Genomic DNA, 22,530 nt, shown 5'->3' on the forward strand with positions numbered 1-22,530 from the left:
TATGATCATTTGATAAAAGTTTATATGTGTCTGCCTTGTCTCATCTATTAGTTCTAAAAGTCCAAAAACTGTCCCTGGAACCCAAAAAATATGGAAACTGAGGAATCCGGAAAGACTTTCCTTCCAGCAAATCCCATTTGCTGCATCTTTCGAGTAAAAATTGTACTTTTATACATAAGGTAGTAGTACTACATATATGGTGGGATTACTTTCAAACAAATTTGCTCTAATAAGTCATTTTCATCTGTGGTCTGTTGAGAAATAAATGAAAATCATAAATAAGTATGAGTTCAGACATTTTGCCAGCTTCTAATCTTCTCTTACAGCAGAAACCAAGGTTCACATCATCCAGAGTGACATGTTCTGTTCCAGTTCCAGATTAAAGATCGATGTGGCTCATTAGTGGCATGTTTCTGTATGCTTTATGGTTTGTTTTATGAAGGAAGGTTTGCGTCAGGCGCTAAAACCCCTAAAATTATTTTACAATGACTGACATTATAAGATCAAACGTGACACCGTTTCAGTTTCTCTTTATCGTGTTCTTCTTAACTAATTCCTGTCATTTCTGAGCACGCCCCGACTTCTTTCTCTTTCCCTTTTTAGTATAACCACATAACACAGCACTCTTACCAGCAGATCAACATGGACTTCAGGATGTCTTATAGGTTCTTTAAGTTCTGGTCATCTTTTTGTTTATTTCTGGTTTATTTTTTGCCGGTCAGGTTGTTATAATGATCCCCCGACATCACGAAAAGCAACGTTTAAAACATTTGGCCTGAATAAACATTCTTTTTATTTATTTGTTGATGAAATAATCAGTTAAATGTCCTTCAAGGTCCCTCATACAAATATCACATATTAGTTTGGATTTATCATTAATGCAAAACTGTAAAAATTTATTTTTTCTAGCAGATGTAACAACAATTTTTTTCTTACCTAATAGATAAACCAGGTGTGTTTATCTATTAGTGTTGTTTTTGCCAAATTTGTTTAAATGGATTCTCCTATTCCAATTTTATATATACAGTATATATAATTTTTTAAAAAATCTGTGGTTTTATGTCATATTTCTGCAAAAAACCTGAAAGTTTCAAGCACTGCCTATGCATGTCTTTATCATTTCCTTGATGTGCATCAGCCGGGTTGACTGATGTTTGTGAGTCACCATGGTAACCACTGCGCCGTCACAAGAACCAGCCACAAACTGCCGTGTTGCGCATCAAAAGTCACAATTATGTGATCCAGTGTTTGACATCATGTCATCGTGTCATGACACATCATAAGAGCCATGGAGGGTCTGAAGGGTTTTAATTTTTTCATTTTTTAAGAAACAGCTAATGTTACTACCTGATAAAAGTAGTGGGCTTAATTCAATATGTTGTTTTGCAATAAAAAGTAATCTTAATGTTTTTTAAGTGCTGTAAGAAAGTTCTCACTCAGATTCATATTCTGTGAACTGATCAAATGAAGCTTTATGTCGGCAAAAAAGCTGGAAGAAAGAATAGCAAATGAATCTTGGAGCTGTTTAGTTTAAGTTTAATGGTTTATCGTTGCTAAAATCTTTAAAACATAATTATAACATGGAGAAACTGTAACATTTAATGCAAATAAAAAAAAGAACTTTAAAATCTTGGGAACAAGATTTTTAATTTAGATTAAAAATATATAATTTCAATGTACGGTACTACACAATAGAATGAAAACAAAGCCTTTTGAATCTGTTTTTGAAAATCAAAGATTTATTTCAACAAGTTTTTTCTTTTTCATCAAAAATAAATGAACACCAAACAGACTTTGTGAGCAATTTGAAAAAGAACAAAAGGGAAGCCATATTTCTTGCTTGCTTGAGTCACTTCCTGGGAATGACTTAGCATTTTGAAACGACTCTGTCACGTCTGTATGACCTCAACCCCATAATTGCGAAATTGTTGATTATTATACAAGTTTTTATTTGCTTTGTTAAAGTTTTCTTCCATGAGTCTGGTTCTTGTAATGGACTCAAATGTTTATTTTCAAAGGTTATGCAAAAAAGAAAATTCCCTTTAGAGTCATACCATAATCAGTGACCCTGTGACCTGAATACCACAATGAAACACATGCTTTTTGCCACCATGCCACCGTCGCATTTGATTTCAACACATTTACGTTATCTTTACATGCTTCTTGCTCTGTGGCTGGGACAAAAACAAACCACTACATAAATGAAATATAATAAATCTCAATAAATCTTGAAGAGTAACACAAAAGTGTACTTGATACTCAAAGTGGTTTTAACACTGTTTGTAGCTTTCCACAAGGGGGCAATGCAGTCATTTCAATAGACAGACATGGCTCCAGACACATTCTGAAGTTTCCAACATGGCAGCAAAATGCTTTTCTGCTTTTCTCCTTCTGCAGCTTTTGCCAGTTGACACATTCACGAGAAACTAGTGAGTTTATTGGCATCAGACTCCAGAGAGAACCATAAGTCCTCTGCTGGTTTCACATTTGCAGCAAATGACTGGCTCCTTGCTGGGCTGGTTTTGGAGATCCCCGGCAGTGTGTTAGATTCATAATTGGCTTAATTGGCTTAATTGTCAGTCTGTTTATTGCTTTGTTTGATTATTATGACTAAGCAATCAAAGTCATTGAATCTGCCCTGATATGAGGCTTTAAACTCACGCTAAGTCCTGAAACGCAGCTGCATCTAACATGAGACTCATTGCCTATTTGTGTCACTCTCACATTCAGGTTGGTACCTCAAATTCATTTGCGCTCTCTCTCTCTCTTTTTCTTTTTCCCACCCCTTCTCTAAACAGGATGTTTGTGTCTCAACGGGGCAGCGGTAGACAGCAAACCAGTGGAAAGCTGATGATCAGATAAGCAGGCTGTGAAGTACCCAGCTGGGATTTTGGACTTCCATGTGCCCTTCCCACTGAACTAGAGACACTGCAGAAGACAGCAAAACACACAGGATCATGCAGCCAACGGCATCTGCAGGAACGGTTCAAAGAGTGAAGCCAGTAAATTTCCTCTTGGATGCACAGCATCCTAAATGAGGAGGGTCTTGTTAGCTGAGAACTCTGAGTCAGAGGTACAACAACAGTGGCCTCAGAAAAGGAAATGACCAAAAATGGCTCCAAATGTTCTTTTCTGCATCTGACATGTTTGAGGGAGAATGCAAGCGCTTTCTAACCTCAGGCAATACTTGTTGCGGGGTAATTCATGGAACAAAGATGATTACGCTAAAAGGTGATCTTAGTTTCCGTGCATTGTTGGGCTGCGCTTGTGAACTCACTACAATTAATATGGTACGTCTGGCTTGGAAGAGGTTTGTGTCCCACAGGATCTGATTCACAAGTTGGTTCATGGCAGAACAATGTCTCTCAGGGGTTAATAAAGCAACTTAGAACAGGAAGAAAACTTACACTTGAGATAAAGGAATTTCTTAGCAGCCAAAGCCTTTATTTGACTTATCACACAGATGATAAAGGGCTCCTTTTTCATTAAACTGAGACCAGTCTGCAGCAAAAGAAACCCACAAAACCAGATTTAGGAATGAAAGGCTTAGCATTCCTTGTCTGAACGCATATCACCCGCCACTTTTCATGTCGGAGTTTTCCACTGAGATGATCTTATGTTGTGAAACAACATCATTGTAGCTGTTTTGGTCAGACATTGAAAATCAAGTCATGCACATCTCATGCAATTTCACTAGATGTCATGCTCAGGGCATGCGTTGTGAATGAGTCTCACCTACTACCACATCAAATTTTAGTTTAATATTTATAAAATTAACTGAGTTATAGTCCATGTTGTAATGGTTAATGATCTTTAGCTGAAACAACCATTTTGAATTGTGGTGATTTCAAAAGTTAATCAGCTATAGATATACATCCAATGACAACTTTCTGCAAGTTTCATTAAAGTCTGTCTAGTGGTTCATAGGATATTTTCCTAACAGACAGAAAAAAAAAAAACCCACACACAGGCAAAATTATAACCATCCACCTTTGTCTTTTGGCAGCGGGAGATAAATATAACAAAGTTCCACCAACTGTGTTCTGGCCTCTTGTTTTATAGAATAAGAAGTTTTCTTTTTTAATGGGGTCAGAGGAGGGCACTTCCTGTGAGGTACAGCACGCTCTAATAAAAACACAGGAGTGGAAAGCTCTGCCCTGTCCTGTTTTCGTCCCTCTCCACCCTCCAGCTTCCATATCGCCCTCTGTTCGTTTTCCTCCGCTCATACCATTTTTGGGCCTATTTCGCTTCAAAAGCTGCCCAGTAGCAGCTTTTGGCTTGAAAAGTTTTTCAGTTTAGGCAGAGAAAACACACTAAACGATGTCTGTTGAATCAAGGGGGAAGACAGAAATCTATTTTAACCCGAAGATCAAAGACGGTCCAACAAGAACCCCGAAAGTGTTTGCCTCCAATCCGACTGACACAACTGATGCTCTGTTGGTAGGATTTCCTCGCTTGATGCTTTTTTTTCAAAATGTGCACAAGAGCTTGAGTGTAAATTAAGCCAGTAAGTGGTGTAATTAAGTCGCTGACGCCCAGACACATAGGCCTTTCACACCGAAAACTCACCGGTGTGTGTACACACGTGGCATAGATACAGCACACAAACAGTCCACTGTTCACCTGCGATCATAACCAGCCCTCTTTCACCTCCCCAGGGTCATTCAAGCCCAGTCTGGGCTGTTTGAAATATTACATCCTGACTCAACGGTCACTGGGTCTCAAAGCTTGGAAGCACTTATATTTTATGCTCTTTAAAATCTGAAACATGATGTGTGTGTGTGTGTGTGTGTTGTCTTCAGGTTCTTATTTTACAACAGCCACATCCCAGGAACGTATCGACCTCTTTAATTCCCTTGTTTCTGATTTTAAACACAAGTGTTCTGTCAATTTTTCCATGAAAACGGTTTCAGTTCAGAAAAAGCGATGAAATGCTTCAAGTCATTGTTGTCGAGTGCCTTTGTGGAGTCGATCTGAAAGCGCTGGCAGTCCACTGAGAGGTCATGTCTTTATCTTTTGGTCTGCGTCCACAAAAAACAATCCAGCAGGGTGAGGACTCCAGGGGAACCACAGTGTTAAACAAGCTCTACACTGCTTGGAAATACAAGTTTCAGGGTGTTTTTGTTCCCTCCGTCTCCATTTGTGGTTCTGGTATCAGTCTGATGATAGGGTACAGAATCACACAGTTCTGCAGGGCTGAAATATGTTCGAAGGAGGCAAAATACGCCAGATGAAATTCCCTTCTCCTTTGCCGTTGCTTGCGTTTCAAACAGTGTAGAGATCATATCTAGAGGCTGGACTATGTTTAAAAAGTGTGTGCGTGTGTGAGAATGATGGCTTGTTAAAGTGATGGCTGTGTTGGAGATTTATGTTCACTTTCCTGTGTCCGTGGTTTGATTGTTTTGGTTTAGACTCCAGGGAAAATGGCCCAGAGGTCCAAGGCGAGGGCAAGTTTTTTTATTTTTTGCAGTTGTGTGTGCATGTTTTTGTGTGGGTTTGTATGCGCAAGCTTGTGTAAATGTCAGGCTTACTTTAGCTGTTTAGCTCTTTCACTTCATTGTTGGAGACGTTGGGCTTGTGCACACCCAAAGCTGTTGGAAACTATGATTTTAACAGACAGATAGGCCGCTGTTTATACAGAAGGTGCACAAACCCTGGACAGATCTGGCCTGAACACACAAAGGCTGGCCCCATCGTTTGTAGTCCATTGAATTTATTTTCACACTTCATTCCCTCTGTTTAACTCTTGTCCGCTTCTTCAACCCCCTTTGTCTCTCCCTCGCTCCCTTCACACTCCGTCGACAAACAAACCATCGCGGCTACTCTTTCTCATCAACTGTTGAACCCTCTCAGGCACCACTAGAGCCCCTTCACTGACAGGGACAGCAGGACATATGTGGGAGGACTGGTTGGCAGAGAGGGAGGTGGAGAAGAATCTCAGCACTGAAGTGGATCATAATGTCTTTGAGTCATAAACACAGGTGGACCACAGTCCCGCAGGTCACGGACTCCACTGTTTGTGTGTCTTTGTGAGGCATCAGATAAAACACGCCCAGCAGATGCTGAAAACCTTGAAAGCATATTGACAGAATCCCTATGTGCTTTTCAATCCCTGATTTCCATCTGAGTAACATAAAATGTTCTTACTCGTGAATAAATGACAGTGTGTCAACCAGGAAGTAGCCCAATCCTTCCCTTGAATTAAAACATGTCACTATAAAATCATCTCCATATTTCCTTCTAAGGAATCTGCATAATCTTGCCCCTCTGGGATTTTGAATAAACAGATATTAAAAAATAAGCACATGGTATAAAAGACTATTTGAAAAACCAGCAAATGTGTGTTCGGCTTCTGGAAAATGCCAGACTGGCCTTACGAATAGCATTTTTAAAAAGACCCAAATGACAACATCCATGCAGGTGTTTCTACAAAACCAAGTTTCTACAAGCAAGCAGAATTATTTAAAGCAAAGCAACACTAAAACAAACATTTAAAGTAGGTTGTCGTTCATACAGAATACATTTTTCCAGGTTGCCATGACTGAGTTGACCTGTTTTGGCCTTTCAGCCTGCTGTCACAGCAGCCCTGACTAATGAGATGTGAAGTGTGTTGGTTTAGCCTTTATTTCGTCCTGCTTGTCTCTGGAGCCAGGGAGCTTTAGGACGTCCGTGCCTGATGTTTGGCCTGTCTCGCTGTTGTTGCTGGTTGAGCTGCCACCACAGCGGCCTTTACTACCTCTGCAGATCTCTATCGAGCATTTCTTTTTGTGGAGCGTCGCCGTGTAACACAGAGCACAGAGCTCACTGTCAGGCAGAGGCTTGCGACCCCGGCTGATCGCCATTCAGCCAGTAATTCATTCACAAACACAAGCCATTCATTTCAAACAGACGCTACAGCGGGGTCACATGTTGGGAAAATGCCTGTGGACGTCCAATGCACACATGGACATATGCTAACCCTCTGACAGGTCAAACAGAGAGGCTTGATTGTGTTTATGTTTCTAAAGTTTAATAAATTTCCCAGTAAACTGCTTGATGAACTGATGCACTATGGGAATAAGGTGCCCCTTCAGTTTTAAATAACTTCTACATATATTTGTAAAGAATCAAACTGCTAAACAGAATGAGAAGATTTTCCTAAGGTGATTTGTCACTGATCAACCTGTTTTGAAATCCAGACCTTCCACACAAAATGTGAACATTTTATGTGACATTTTAAGAAACACACTTACACTTTACTCATTCAGAAGACAAAAGCTGCACATTGAGGGTTTAGTTACAAAGTTAAGAGTTCTCATGTGATGTAAAATTCATCAATGTCCCAAGACCTTGAGGTTTGTGTCCATACTGCCCAAAATGTATCATGTGGACTTCATACACTACAATTAGCACATTTTCAAAAGTATTTTAGTTTTCATAATCCGAACAATTTCCTTTGTAATGTCCAGTCTTAATTGTGTGTGTGTATTTGTGTGAAACAGCAACAGGAAGTGCAAGAAAACAGCAAGTCCAATTTCCAAGTGACCCTTAAAGTAAAATTAATCTAAATCTACTGTGCAGTAGAGGTTGTTCTGCTTCACTGCCATGTGTGCATCTCCATCCATCTGAATCTTCTGACTTCCAAATTTGGACCTATTTTCTGAAATGTGACGCAGCACTCCAGTGGCAGCACTGTATTCCTCTGTGGATTCAGTTTCTCGGCTATTAACATAAAAATTTTTGAAGATGCTGACCTTGGGTACAAATCAGAAGATGGAGCGTTTGTTCTGGTGAACATCTGTTTCATGTTTCATGCTGTATAATTTGTCAATGTGTGCAAAAACATGCATGTCAGATTAATTGGTGATTCTAAATCAATCTACGGTGTGAGAGTGTGTGAATGGTTGTTCCTCGTCTGTCTCTGGCCCTCTGATGATGAGCAATCAATTGTTTAGCTTTGCTGAGAAACTAAGGTCAAGGAGAGACCATACCATCACTGGGAAATAAATTTAACTTTAAAAAAAAATGTAAAGAACACTAATTAGGCTTGTTTGGAAAACTTGCTTAAAAACTGTTATTTTTTCTTGTAAAGCAGCATAAGACGATCCCTGTAACCTATTATTCTAAAGAAATACACAAAGGTAAATCATCAGAATTACTCCTGCATTAATGACATGGTAGTGATATCAATAAGCTTAATAACTGACTCGTTGACCTGTCAAGTTTAAAGCCCTCTTAGTGCTTAGTGTTGTTTCTATTGTTCGAGTTGCTTAAGACATATCACCCAAATTTACCATGAATATGTTGAACCTACTTTATACTGCAGGCCTCAACACATCAGAGGAAACACAAACTGCAAATCCAAGCATCAAGTGTTTCTGTTTTCTTTTTCACAGGAGTGTTTTTTAATATATTGTGTTCTCCAGATAGTAACTATAAAATGGACCTGAGAAACATAAAGAGAAGAAGGTAGGAAAAAGATGTTCACATTTTTGACAGTCAAAGGGATCATAAATTTGTACTGATGGCATTTTTAAATAGGGTCTGATTTGTTTCAGTCACTGAGTTAGCTCTTTCTCACGCTCTTATTGCTTTTTTTAAGAGCTGATGCTTTGGGGTTGGGTAGAAATGCTTTCTCAAGACTTGGAAAGAATGCTTGTGAGGTGAACATTGTGGGTGGTGGATGGTGTCTCATTGGGGTCACTGTGATGCGCAAAGCACGACAGACAGGACTGCACTTCCCTCTGTATTATGATCTCAGGGGGCATGCTTCTTTAGCGTCATGAAGGAGATTAGCAGACAGACAAGTCACTCAGCCTATATACAGAAACCTCTTAAAATAAATTCTATTCTTGCTTGCATGTGGGCCTACTTCCCTTCGTGTTGCAGTCAAATATATTGATGTTTGTGTTTAGCAAATAGAATTATATCTAAACATGTGTGCTCCGTGCCTGAATGCAATCTATTTCTTACAGCATCGTCTTATCTGAAGGTTTAAAGATTTTTATAGTTACTTTATTACTCGCCCGATAAGGCGAGTCAAGTCCATTTTGTTTTGTATAACACATTTAAAATTACAGCTGTGAACCAACCTGCCATGCATTAAAAAAAAAAACTTCTACAAAAAAAACACAAAAGACAAAAAGAGACAAGAACCTTAAAACAGTTCATGTTCACAAATCAGTAAAAGGAACAGCGATAAAAAGGTTTTCAGCTAAAATAAAAGATTGGTTTGAAAAAAATGTTTGAACGACTGAAGTAATCTGTTTCTCACTGCCAAGATCAGTATCATGTTCATATTTTTTTTTAACAAAAGGCTCAAGATTACCCAGATCCTCATGAAGTGCACTGCAGGTACCACTGAGTCCAAAGATCATTGCTTCAGTTTTATGCTCATTAAAATTGAACTCAGCCATTCCAACTCTAATCCAAGCTTTGTTCTCAGAAAAACAATCAAACAGTAATTTTAGTGAAAAAAAAGAATTGTTGCATTCCAAATGTTTTTGCTTAACAGCGATAAACATTTGATATTTCATCTAAATGGGTCAAGGAGAAGCTCAAATAGTCGTCCCATATATAGTGCCCTGGGGAATGCTAAAAGAAACAAGCTGAAAAAGAAAAGTTTTTTCACCAAATATTTTAAGAAAACTCCTGTCAGACAGTTAAAGTCTGAATCCTTGTTCTGTTCATTCAGTGCCAACCCAACGCTTCAAACAGGAGATTCGGATATTGTGTTCAGCGGTGTCAAAAGCAGCTATGAGGCCTGAAAGAAGAATTAAAGGCAGCCTCCTGAATCTGTAGCCAATGAAAGATCAGTAGAAACAGTTAGAGGTGCAGTATCAGTCTTATGTAGGACTTTGAACTCAAATTTGTCACACCCTAAGAATGTTATGAGCATCCAACAAAGGTCAGAATTACACAAATACCACCCTTCCCTAATGTGTATCTATGACAAAAAATTTAATTAGGCTTCAATTTAGAAATGCTGGAGGTAGAGGGTGTTTCTTTATGTGATTGTGCAAATAGATGTCAATCCGTACAGGATGAGTAACACCTGGAACACACACGCAAACACACACACACATGCAGGATTTTTCCCAGACATCAGAGAGACAGTTCTAATGGGGAAAAAATGGGCAAGATTTTTTCCATAAGTCAGTTCCAAGTTTATTTATAGCTTATTTTGGCAATGCAGTGACTTGAAAGCTATTTAGGGTTTAAGGCCCCTTTTCATAAAGCAAACAACACCAGAAAAATCTTGACATTCAAGACTGATTGTGTGAGAAAAAGGGACCTTGATACGAAGATAAAAAAAAAGCCTGTGGTGAGGAGTTTGGAAATGGTGTCGAGTTTGCCAGCATTTAATGTCATGTTGAGATTTGGAGCTTTTTTTTTTTAATTATCAAATTGTGTTTCATCAAAAATGTAGAGGCAAAGTGGTGGAAATTCACCATGGTTGATTCCCATCTTTCTCCCTCCTGACAAGTGCAAACAAGCAGGATGTCGTCTCAGTCATCACTTTATCTTCCTGTTATCTTACTTTTTCATGTGGTTATATTCAAACTTACTGTATACTTAAAGGTATGCAAGCAAAACAGACAAACTCAAAGGATGTTAGCATGTAAATTTTTTGTGTCAGTTTGTTTTGTGTTCATTTACCGCTCCATTTGAGCGTCCATTGTCACTACTCCGAACTGCATGCAGATAAAAGTGTTATCTAAAAAAAGCAGCAAGGTTGCCCCTACACCCTCAGCCAGTGTGGCTCCTTCTGAGACGAGCAGTCACCTCATGTCCTAAAAGATTTCAGACTTCTACTGATAACCCAACCAGTAGCACCGTACCCCTACAGATACACCCATCCGATGCACTCACAAACACCTACAGTGATGTAACAATGCCCCACAGAAGGGAAATATGTGAAAGCACTGAGATACGTTCTCACTGGCGTTTGCTAATCACAAAAAGAATAGTTATGTGGCAGCAGTGAGAAAAAATATTATTAATTTAGAATCTCCAGTTCACCTAAAAAGCTCAGTTCTGGACTGTGAGAGAAAGCACTCGGGATAAACCCATGCAAACATCCAAGAATACATGCAAACTCTTGCTTGATTTCACTTTTCTCAAAAATTATTTGGCTTGCTTAAAAAAAAAAAAAAAATAAAATTAAGTCCTATCTGGGGAATAATGAGTAGTTTTATATTATAAGTCCCTGAAGACAAACGTCAGTCAAAAAAATAAAAGCATGATAATTAAGTGAAACAGTCCAACTCTTGACACGAAAACATACGACATAAAGAAAACACATACAAAACGCAAAAAGCATTACAAATGTCTACAAGGAGAGGGTTTCTCCAATGCTTTTCCCTTCATCTCAATAGTGAAATTGTAACTATTTAGATCTCAAACACACATAATGCATTCTTTTAACATCTGCTCTGATGACTTCACAGGGGTAAAAACTTGTTTCCATCACAGCATCTGTCAGCCTCCGAGCTGACTGTCGGGTCATTTTTATCCCAAACCAAACAGCCCCACCTCATTCTTTGCTTATTTCATGTCTCAGGTGGAGTTTTCAGTAACTTAATAATTGGTTCAACATTGCTTCTTATTCAAACTGATTCCTTAGATACAGTATACTGACACTTTTTTGATCCTAGAGGTAAATTCAAACATCAAATTCAAATAACATTTGCATCGCTTATCCCTGTGTGTCTCATAAAAGTTAAATTTCTAAAGTGAGACCTGCCCCAATTTTTGGCTCTTAACAGCTTAGCATTTCTAATGCAATCATGTGTCTAATATTTATATTCCAGGGAGCTTGCAACTTGCATGTAATTGTGCTCACTGTACAGTATGATCTTGAGGTAAGATGCTGCAGCTTATCTGTGTTACCAGTCTATCAGATGCCCTTAAAAAGTAGTTTTGAGATGTGTTTATCTGTCTACTTTTTGACAGATGTTGCTCTGTGAACTGTGGGTTTTTTTTTTTGTGAGTGTGGTAAAGAGCAGGAGATGGGTGAGGGTTGAGGCCTTCCTTTTCCATTGCCACAACGTCTGTTTCCTTCCCACTGCACTTTGCATTCCAAAACATCTAACTCACTGGTGCTTGTGTGTGTATGCCCAGGCTCATAATGCTGCGGCGCACGTACGCAAACTGTAGCCACATGGCCCAACTTCTGCAGAAACTTCCGTGGTCTTTCATGATCTGGTGACCTGCAGATGCATTCCCCCTTTGCAACATTCCGCCAAACGTCCGGGAGGTCGGCATCAAGCTTGCAAAGCACAGATCCAGGGCCTTTAGGGTGTTTTCGTGTGGTTATTAATGGCTTGTCAGAGCATCTGTACATCTCTTGCTTCTCAGGGTAAAGTCAACAACTCTGAGGGTCATTCATTAATCTACTCTGACTGGACATTTGAAGGAGGGCCAAACTGCCTGGAAGTCCCCAAAACCCAGTGGTATAGCATCTGCAACAAAGAGGGGGTAGGAAAATAAGACCCTGCTTTACTTTTAGCCTTTTAAAAGAGTTTTTTTACAGTCCTTCCTTCTTTTTATCAACATTCATGGACGTCCATCACAGTCTCAATTTATGGCTTGTTTAACCAAAAAAAAACCCAAAAAGCTAAAACTTAGTAAAGAAGTGATAGGCATTTTTAAAAACATGGTGATCATCAGCAAAAACAGAAAAAAATAAATAATTTTTGCAGTGTATTCAATCAGTGCCAGCTTTCAGCAAGTTTTTTTTTTTTTTAAATATAGTTTTCAGAAATTGTAATTTATTTGGCTGACGTTGCTTGTATCAATCTACAGGTCCAAGCAGAAAAAAAGGGTCACAGTTTTACCAGCTTGACAAAGTTTCAGGAGCAGCTGCCAGTCCGGATTTTCCTCGGAAACTGAACTCCACTAACTTGGAACTGAGTAGGAGTTAAAATGATTTTCTGAGAACTTTTGATTCACATTCGCTTATGAAGAAAAAGTAACATCTTGGCTGCAGAAATAGTGTCAAAACATTAAGAAATGAGTGAGTATATGTGCTGTGCCTAAATATCCCATTTAAAAGTGGTCTTTTGCTATAGGTTGTCAGTTATGTGTCATCCTTGCAGTTTAGGAGGGGTTTTATACCTGGGTGATTCATAAGTCAGAATTAGTTAGCTTAATTAGCAAATTTAAAGTAAATTTTAAAAAAAAACATGAAAATATTAAGGTACTGGATTAAGGAAATGAATGAAAATGCAGCCAATGTCCAGAGAGAAGCTTTGAAAGTCTTTCAGAAAGCCAGAAGAAATACTGATCAAGACCGCTGTAAAGAATAACAAGAAGATCTGACTCCTTAAAGGGAAAATATGAACACATGAGAGATGACTCAGGACTTATGCACAGTACTGTACAGTCATCATGGTTCCTATGGTTTTAGGGAGTTCGTCCTGACTTGTATTTAAAATGACTCAACCACTTCTTTGCAACTAGACATGCATGGCTATCAGAAGACACTGGTTTAGCTGTTTATTTATTTATTTATTTTTTTAAAGGTCACCAAAAAGTTCATAAAAGGAGAAAAGGGATATGCAATAGATCCCCTCTTATATTATCCTTTGGGTCCACACAGAGAGGTCAGGCCCATCTCACACTATTAAGTGCCAAAGGGACCCAGAGGTTCTTAATTTGTACATGAAAAAACAATGACTTCATCATAGCTCAGATATAAAATGGGTTCAAAAAGTTCCAATAAAAACATGCCGAATTTAACTCAATTTGGAGAATATTTTATAAAAGCAACGATAAAAAAAAAATCTCAATAGAAAACATGAAGCTGATACTGAAAAGGGTTGCAAAAATAAAAACACCAAATATTTCAGGCCCATTACGACAATGACATAATGACCTGTGGTGTAAAACACCGAAATATGTGTTTGGACAAGTTTAAACAATTAGATGACGAACTGGGACAGTTGCTGTATCTGTACTGTCTGTTCAAATAAAACAAAAAAATAAACTGCTTGAGCAACACTTCAATGTTTCTGCCAAACTCCCCCTGACTTCTTGTGTGATAAACAGAAATGTTTAATGTGTTCCGTCTTTGAGGCTCCACCAGGTCAGCATCTTGACCCCCTTTGAGTCTCCTGACTCAGAATTAACAGGAATCAGTTTGGCGGAAGATCCCGCCTCAGCAGCTGGGAGGAGGGAGGAGGAGGAAGAGGAGGAGGAGGAGGGATGGGAGCAGGCAGGACTGAGGAGTTCAGTACACACAAGACTGAAAAAAGTTCAGGACGGGACTCACTGTGGACATTTGGAGGATAATACTAAGCTATGGGATGTTTTTAAATGGGCAAGGACAAAATACGGACTTCTGACTTTTCTTTGGAGTTTTTCTACTTTTTTTTTTAAAGAAAAAAATTGCCCGAGAAGAAGAAAAACCATCCATATCCTGCAAATCTCATCACTCCACTGGGATGTTCTAAAGGAGTTCATAAACTTGAAAAGGTATGATTAAACCTGCTGTGGCTGGAAATAAACGGGACTGAAGAATGATGTACAGGAACTTCAGAAAACCTTTGGTAGTGTGGGACTTTTTTTTGCTCCCTTAGTTTCCAAGCAAAATTGGACATATAAAACCAAGTATAGGTGGTTGTTTTAATTAGACAAATTTGCGAAGAAAGAATGACACGCTGCATTTTTAAATTTCAAAGAAACTAGGTGTTCGTTAGGAGCTGAAAAAATTAATTGACATATAATTGACATTGACATATAATTACAAATATATATATATATATATATATATATATATATATTATTTTATATTAAAGTAAATGCAAATTTAAGAAATAGAGAACCTGATGCTTTTGTTATTTTTTTCACTGTTTTATATTTTGTTATTTGTACATATTTACTTTTCAAAGTAGAGGTTGTCTGAGACTTTTAGCTTTAGTGGTCCTTCTCCTTTAATTAACTGACTTTGTTCAGTGAGCTGATTTTTCATCTTTTTTTTTATCCAACTAATATGAACCTAAAATAACCAACCCTATTCTATATTTCTGTTTGGCAGGGCCATGAGAGGGTGGCTGCTGGGACTCTGCCTGGTTGAGCAGCTTCACAGTGCTGTGACGCCCTCTGCTGTGTGACCGAGGAAAGGTCAGGATGGGCCAAGGCCAGGCGGGCAGCATGGAGAACATACTGGAGGATGGGATGAACTTGGTCATTGTCAAGCACTACAACCACTCAGGGAAGTGGGACCGTCCTCGCAGCAGCGGGGCCTGCAAGATGGCCGTGCTGCTCTTCATCTGTGTGCTGATTGTTCTGGAGAACATCACCGTTCTGCTCGCTCTGTGGAGGAACAAGCGTTTCCACAGCCGCATGTACTTTCTTATCGGAAACCTGGCGCTGTCGGACCTCCTGGCCGGTGTGGCTTATGTGGTCAACATCTTCACCTCGGGCCGTAACACCTTCTTCCTGACGCCGATGCAGTGGCTGGCCAGAGAGGGAAGCATGTTCGTGGCCCTCAGTGCCTCCACCTTCAGCCTCCTGGCCATCGGCATCGAGAGGCACATGACGATGGTGCGTCTGCGTCCCTGTGAGACAGCCAGGCGAGGTCGACTTCTAGCCCTGCTGGCGGCCTGCTGGTTAGTGTCAGTGCTGCTCAGTGCTCTGCCCAGCCTCGGCTGGAACTGCCTGCATAATCTGGCCTCCTGCTCCACGGTGCTGCCGCTTTATGCCAAAAGCTACATCGCCTTCTGCATTAGTGTTTTCAGCGCCCTGCTGGTCGCGATCATCATCCTCTACATCAGGATCTACCGTCTGGTGACCTCGAGCGGCCGCAGGGTGAGCAGCCGGCCCTCGGAGCGCTCTCTGGCCCTGCTGCGGACCGTAGTGATTGTTCTTGGGGTGTTTGTCGTGTGCTGGGCCCCCCTGTTCCTCCTGCTCCTGCTGGATGTTGGCTGCAGCCCGGAAAGGTGCAAGGTCCTCTACCAAGTGGACTGGTTCATCGCCCTGGCTGTGCTCAACTCTGCCCTCAACCCTCTGATATACACTCTGTCCAGCAGGGAGATGAGAGCTGCTTTCTTCCGGTTGCTGTGCAGCTGTCAAACTGGCATGGAGACCTCTGGTACACCTGCAGTGGGAAACCCCAACCTGGGCACGGTCATCCCCACAGTGGAAAACAGCAAGACTAGTTTGGGTGGAGGTGGAGACAGTGGTCCGGTTAAATCCACACTGAAGCTTCCACAAGCTGTGAACTCTGACCCCTCTGCCACAGCTGTGCCTCACCCGTCTGGGCCCGCGGACCTGCTCTCAGCTATGCTCGTGAAGGCGGGGGCTCTGCCGCCCCTCAGCAAGTTCTGAGAGGAAGCATCGAAAGAAAACTAGACAGACATTGTTCTACTCTCAGCCACTTTTTGTTTGTGCACTACAAATATTGCATAGATAGCTCACTTGGAACCAAATCAATCTAGACTTTAGATCTGAGTTCAATCAGCTCCTTAAAAGCCACTAATCGCCCTTATCATTAACATTAGTCTCAACACTACAGTCAGTCAAATGTGTGCTTGTTTTACACCTACAACCCCAGTTTTGAAAAAGTTAGGATGTTTTGTACGATGTAAGTAAAAACAGAATTCAATACTTTGCAAATATCAAGAATTTTATTTAAAACTTTTCATTTTAGCCAAAATGGAACCTAAATTGTGCCATTTTTTTTAATAAAAAAAGGAAATTATGAGTTTTATAGCAGCAACATCCACTCAAAAAGACGAACTGTGTTTGCAGACCATGATTTGTGGAAGTGTTCCTGAGTCCATGCAGTGATGTCTGTAACAGAATCAGACCTGTTTTTAATGCAGCGCTGCCTGAAGATCATCAGCATCCAATACTGACTTTCAGTCAATGTCTCTTATTTATACCTTATTCTGAAATTGTTCCACTATTTTAAGATACAGTTTTTGCAGACTGGTGAACCTCTGCCCATCTTTACTTCTGAGAGATTCAGCCTCTCTAAAATGCTCCTTTTATACCCAGTCCTCCTACTGATGTATTACCAATTAACCTAATGAGTTTTAAAATGCTCTTACAGTTGTTTCTTATTCATATCACTTACATTTTTAGCCTTTTGTTGTCCCTGTCCTGACTTTTGAGATGTGTTGCTGCCATAAAACCCACAATTGCCTCATTAAAAATAACATTTGATATATTTACTATGTTCCATTGTGAATAACTAAATTAATATAGTAAAAAATGTATTTGCATTTTACTCAAAGTTCCAACTTTTTCAGAATTGGAGTATAATATTTCAAAACCATGAAATAAAATGGGACTGTGTCACATAGAAAAGCTAAATAAATCTCTTCACACAGTCAATGCTTGTCAAACAAGCCCAGGAAACACTTCAGACACTAGAATATAATGAATTAACTTCAGTAATGTGTGTGTGTGTGTGTGTGTGAATATATTTATTTGTTTCTTGTTTGACTATATGAAACACAGAATCATATTGTGGCACTTTTTGCATGTATATTTGCAGATATTCTTAGAATACTTGCACTTAACATCACAACTAGATTTGGTAAACCTTTTGTTTTCTGTGAAAAAAAAAAAAGAATGCAGCCTTAAAGCTGAAATATATATTTGCTTTGTGTGCATAAAAAACCAACAACATTGCGGTACTGGGACTTTCCTTATTATTAACTTTTTAAAGAATATTTGCAATGCACTGTGAGAAACAGAGAGAAATGTATTCCCGGACTAGCGGCCTCAAGAGGCTGAGATGCTTATTACACATTAGAAAACAAAGTTGCAGTTGGGACAGAAATGGCCTTGCTGTTATTAGGTTCTCATCATTCGTGGATAAGAACACACATTACAGCAGATTTTATTTTATTTTATTTTAATTGAGTTTAACCTCTGCAATGCTTAGCTCTCCATCACCATTCCTGGTTGAATCAGTACACGAGGTGAATTATCACGGCTAATAACAACACTCACAAAGAAACCCGCTTCCCAGCAGCACATGTAGAAACCACTTTTATGTCGGCTAACCACTAGTGAATGAGAATGTTGGATGTGAATTATTTAAGGGTGGCAGACTGTAAATGACTCTTGTGACAAGTGTGATGTAGTGCCGTCATAGAGCAAATAAAATTCTATCCAGTTTGATCGGATTTTCAGATGTGTTATTGCATTGCTCCACCCCCCCCCCCCCCCACACACACACACACACACACACACACACACTCTGCCGTTGATTCAAGCTGCATCTTTGTTCCTCTTTTGCTCAAAGATTTGACGCAGACCGTGTCTCGCTTCATAGATGTTGGCCCCCTTTATCAGCTCCTAACATCCTTATGAAAGCTCAAGTCATCAAACACATTTATTAATGTGGAAATGAATTAACCGGTTGGTTCATTAATGGCTTTTCAGACAGGAGACAAAAAAATGTCATCTGGGTTCACCTGTTGCGCCCCTTTGTGAATCATCCTAATGCAGAGCTGATTGATGTTCTCATTGGCAGACGAAGGTCAGACATGGATGAATAATGCAAAATATTTCCTGATATTATTACTAGCAGTTTCCAGTCAGTCATTCCACATTATCAATTAGTCATGAAAGCTATATTGCATAAATCTACTGTGCAGAAAATATGTCAGATTGTGTGAGTTACCAATAAGGCAAGGATTTGTTGACACAACAGAATGAATTTGGAGAAATTTTATTGCTGGATTTGTTTGCCGAATGATTTGACTGAAGGTTAGTTTTACCCAAATAGATAAAAGGGCTGATTGCAGCCGAGCCTGCTCCTCATACCACGTTTCACAGCAGAGAGCAGACAGGAGCTGACAGACTGACATTTCATACTCACCTCAGCTAAAGGATGTGTCTACGCTCTGCACCTCTAGTTCTGATGGAAAAAGACAGCGAGGGCGCCGCACCAGCAGAGCATTTCCAGCATAAAGGTCACTGACTTCTTTCTGTCAGAAACGCTGGAGCGTTCTCTCCTGAATTAGCCAGGGAGGATGGTGGCCTTATGTCATGTGGAATATTTGAAAATGCTAAAACACTGAGCGACAGTTTAGGATTTACTGTCAGTGAATCCTCCACTTCCTGCGTTTTTTGTAATTTTTTTTTTCATTCAAGCATTACTTGTGTTTCAGATCCAGTTAGGGTTTTTTTTCTAATCCTACCTGAAAATAGTTTTTTGCAAAGCTGACAGAGTAAATGATCCATTCAAATCCGACATATTAGAAAATTACATTTCAATGAAAGAAAAAAACAACTTTTTCTGTGAAAATGCAGCGGGAATACTGAGTGCTGAATGAATAATGAAATTTGCTTCTTAAACCTGAAAAAAGCAGAACATTAGCTAAAAGCAGCAAAAGGCTACCTAAAAGCTAAAATTTAGAGTTTGAAATAAAGTGAAATATTTTGAAAAGCATAAACAGAAGTCACAGCTCCTATTTCCTGAACAAGCTGAGTGTTTTGAAATATGAACGACTAAATTAGTACAAAGTATGCAGAAGTGGTTAGATTGCAAAAAATGTCCAGGAAAAAACAAAACAAAACAGGAAAACATTGGTGGAAGTGTTGAGTCTGCATTCATACAGCAGCACCTTAATGCAGCTTTATGTACTCTGTTTTACTTACAGCAAAGAACAGCATAAGCAGGGGGGCATTATTAAATAAAAACTCACAAATGTTTGGTTTGATATTAAAGTAATAATAGCCAGGTATTATGTGAGTACTCGGACTTGATCTCTTAAGAGAAATGTATCTTCTAAGGAAGAAAAATATTAAAATTTACATCGTGATGACATGACGTTTTTCCCCAAAATAGCTTGAGTACAGAAAATTGCAATGCAATCAATCAAAACAGGAAAAGATTAATGAAAACAAAAACTTAAAATGTAATCAGGATGTGACCATCTTCAAAACCTTTGGCACTCAGAGATGGTTAATCACTGTAAATCTGTAAATCTAAAACACAAAAATGGCTTTGACTCAGTCAATTTTACAGATATGAAGCTAGAATTTGGTGTGGTAGCAGCTGAGAGTCATCCCCAACACAGACTCTGAGCACAAACAGATCACATGTTGGCATGCAAAGCAGCAGGTTCCTTCTTAGAATCTGAACCCACGATTACATAATCTATAAATGCTATTCTTTCAGCAGAATTAGGTAACTGAGCAGCTCCTTTTATGAATAAAATAAAAGTCCTGGATTCATGAAGGATTTCAGGATTTACTCGGGTAAAAAGAAAAGAACAAGGGGCTACAGATATCACTGTTCCTATAAAACACTTCTTCAGCAGATATTTAGACTTGCCGTTGCTCGAGCCGTAAAAGCAAACCTGGAATTATGAGCGCTAATTGAATATTCAGTTCCCTTTAGTGCTGAAGTAAACAATAAAAGAGCTGACAATCCCAACAAGGTGCTCTGCAGTCATCATTAACACACCTGTTGTTCTCTTCCGTGTCAATATATATTTGCCTTTAAGGAAAAGTCTATTTGCACTTGAGCCAATTAATAGTGTGCATTTGTTTTCAAACCTGAGGTGAACTTTGCATTAGAATTATAACCAAAGTAGGAGGAATTACCACTTAAAGGTGTGAGGAATTATTTCAAAGCCACGTAAAGCTTCTTGTTTTAAAGTGGAAATCAGCTGGTGTGCTCAGCGCCTTTCCACCACTGAGTTAGACAGGATAATTGTATAATTACATAATTCAGTGCACCTGTGTGGAAGCACCTGCGATCGTTGTCTTTCTTCCACTCCTTCTCCCTGACTCCTTCTAATACTGACAGCTCTGAGTGCTGGCAATGTACAGATTATCTTTCAATTCATCGTATTTAGCTTTCCGACAGCACATGCTACAGCTGTTCCATTTCTCCAAACTGAGACCGCTCAGACATTAATTGCTCATTATCTTTCTGCTACTCTTTAAAATCTGTGAACTATAGCTTTAAAGCATGGGTGACCTGGATTAGATGATCGAGAAAATGTTTAGACATATCACAACTCCTTTTTATTCAGTGTTCTTTGTGTTTTGAGACCAACTTGATTCCCCTGATCACCTGAAACAAACAATAAATGGCTTATGCACTAACTGGGTCAAATACCTTTAATAAATCATGTTAACTAAATAGCCGTCACCAGTCCTCTTTGAGGATTTAGACACGGTGGATTTGTGCCATTCTTTGTGCACAATGCCTATTTGCATATGACTAATGTGAACACAACAGAGGACAAGCGAATCACACCCCCTCCTGTCGTCATGATCCTGGTTTTAAACTGCTGTGCGCTGGGTTTAGGCGCGTGTACGCGTGTGTGTGTGGCGTGTTTGTTTGAGCAAAAAGAACAAAGACTCCATCTGCCGTGAGCCACTGAATGTGGCAGTATGAAGCCCTTCTGCCACTCTCAGGTCCCTTTTTTTTGGTGCAGCTCTGAGGTGGAGTGAGAGCAGGCTGAGAGCAGCGAGGGGTCTCATTTGATTTGGCCGCTCCCGCTGGGAGACACCGAGTGGAAGCCGTTCCTCCCTCCCCTTGCTACGGCGGAGTTGTGCCACTCTCTCCGGCGGGGACAGACTCATTCATTCTCCCCCCACCTTCACCTCCGCTGCAGTCCCATTCGGTGTAGTGCAATTACACGTAGAACAAAGAAAGCAAAGAGCCAGGCAGACTTTGGTGATAAGCTCCCCGGGATCAGAGGGCTTTATCCAGGGAGCAGCTGGGAAGAAGCCGAGGCAAAGGTCACATTGTAGGAGGATAGCTGAGGGAGCTGGCTGCGAGTTGGATTGGTGGGCACTCTTCCCAGCCTTCCCCTTAATACTCCACTGCCAATAAATCTCCTTTCTAGAGCTGATGGATGTCCCACAAGCCAAGGTGATGGTTTCAGATGATTTTGTCCAAGCATGAACTTTTTCTATGATATCAAGCAGAATAACAGCACAACGAAAGCTTCACATTCAAGAAGATGATTCTTCTTATTTAAGGCAGAAACTATATGATATTCCAGCTGGAAGTTAATCAGGCTGCACCAGATGTGCTACAGCAAGCTGCTGCCGCTATTTGGTCTCGCCAATAACCATAAGTGAAATAGCATTCAAATGAACCACCATGAACATTTTCAGATTGGAGTTGGTTTGTGTTGCAGTAATCCATTTTGGTTTTGCCTCCACTCAGACTAAACATCAATCCAGTCAGAAACAAACTTTGTTTCTTCAAACTGAGGGCACTCAAATATAATATAAGATATTAAATGTTTATATTCTTTCCTCAGCTCAGAAATCTAACCTGCTGCTTTAAAGTTGCACCTTTTGTCTAAAGATCTAAATGACCACATTGCGTCTATAGCTCATCAGGTCTTAAGATTGGACAAGTAAAGGAACGAAGGAAAAGTGTTAAAAAAATAAATTTAGTTTTGTTTTTAAATGTTTGCATGAGCTAACTCTTACTGGGTTCACCTGTCCCTATTCTGTTCTTTCTCCACTTCTATTTAGTTCTTTTGTGCCAGAGAGAAGATGAAAACCTGATTTAAAAAAAAATTGTACTGTACTTCTCAGCCTAACAGACCATCT

General features: G+C 39.7%; 1 protein-coding gene across 1 annotated transcript; it reads left to right on the forward strand.

Annotated features, from left to right (window-relative positions):
• Positions 1 to 14,235: 14,235 nt before the first annotated feature.
• s1pr3a (sphingosine-1-phosphate receptor 3a) lies at positions 14,236 to 16,990 on the forward strand. The gene is made up of 2 exons (XM_017407119.3): positions 14,236 to 14,457; positions 15,020 to 16,990. Exon 2 carries the CDS (start codon positions 15,112 to 15,114, stop codon positions 16,309 to 16,311), a length of 1,200 nt encoding a protein of 399 aa, XP_017262608.1. The 5' UTR covers positions 14,236 to 14,457; positions 15,020 to 15,111; the 3' UTR covers positions 16,312 to 16,990.
• Positions 16,991 to 22,530: the final 5,540 nt, after the last annotated feature.

This window comes from Kryptolebias marmoratus, linkage group LG24 (assembly GCF_001649575.2).
Source record: "Kryptolebias marmoratus isolate JLee-2015 linkage group LG24, ASM164957v2, whole genome shotgun sequence".
NCBI lineage: Eukaryota > Metazoa > Chordata > Actinopteri > Cyprinodontiformes > Rivulidae > Kryptolebias > Kryptolebias marmoratus.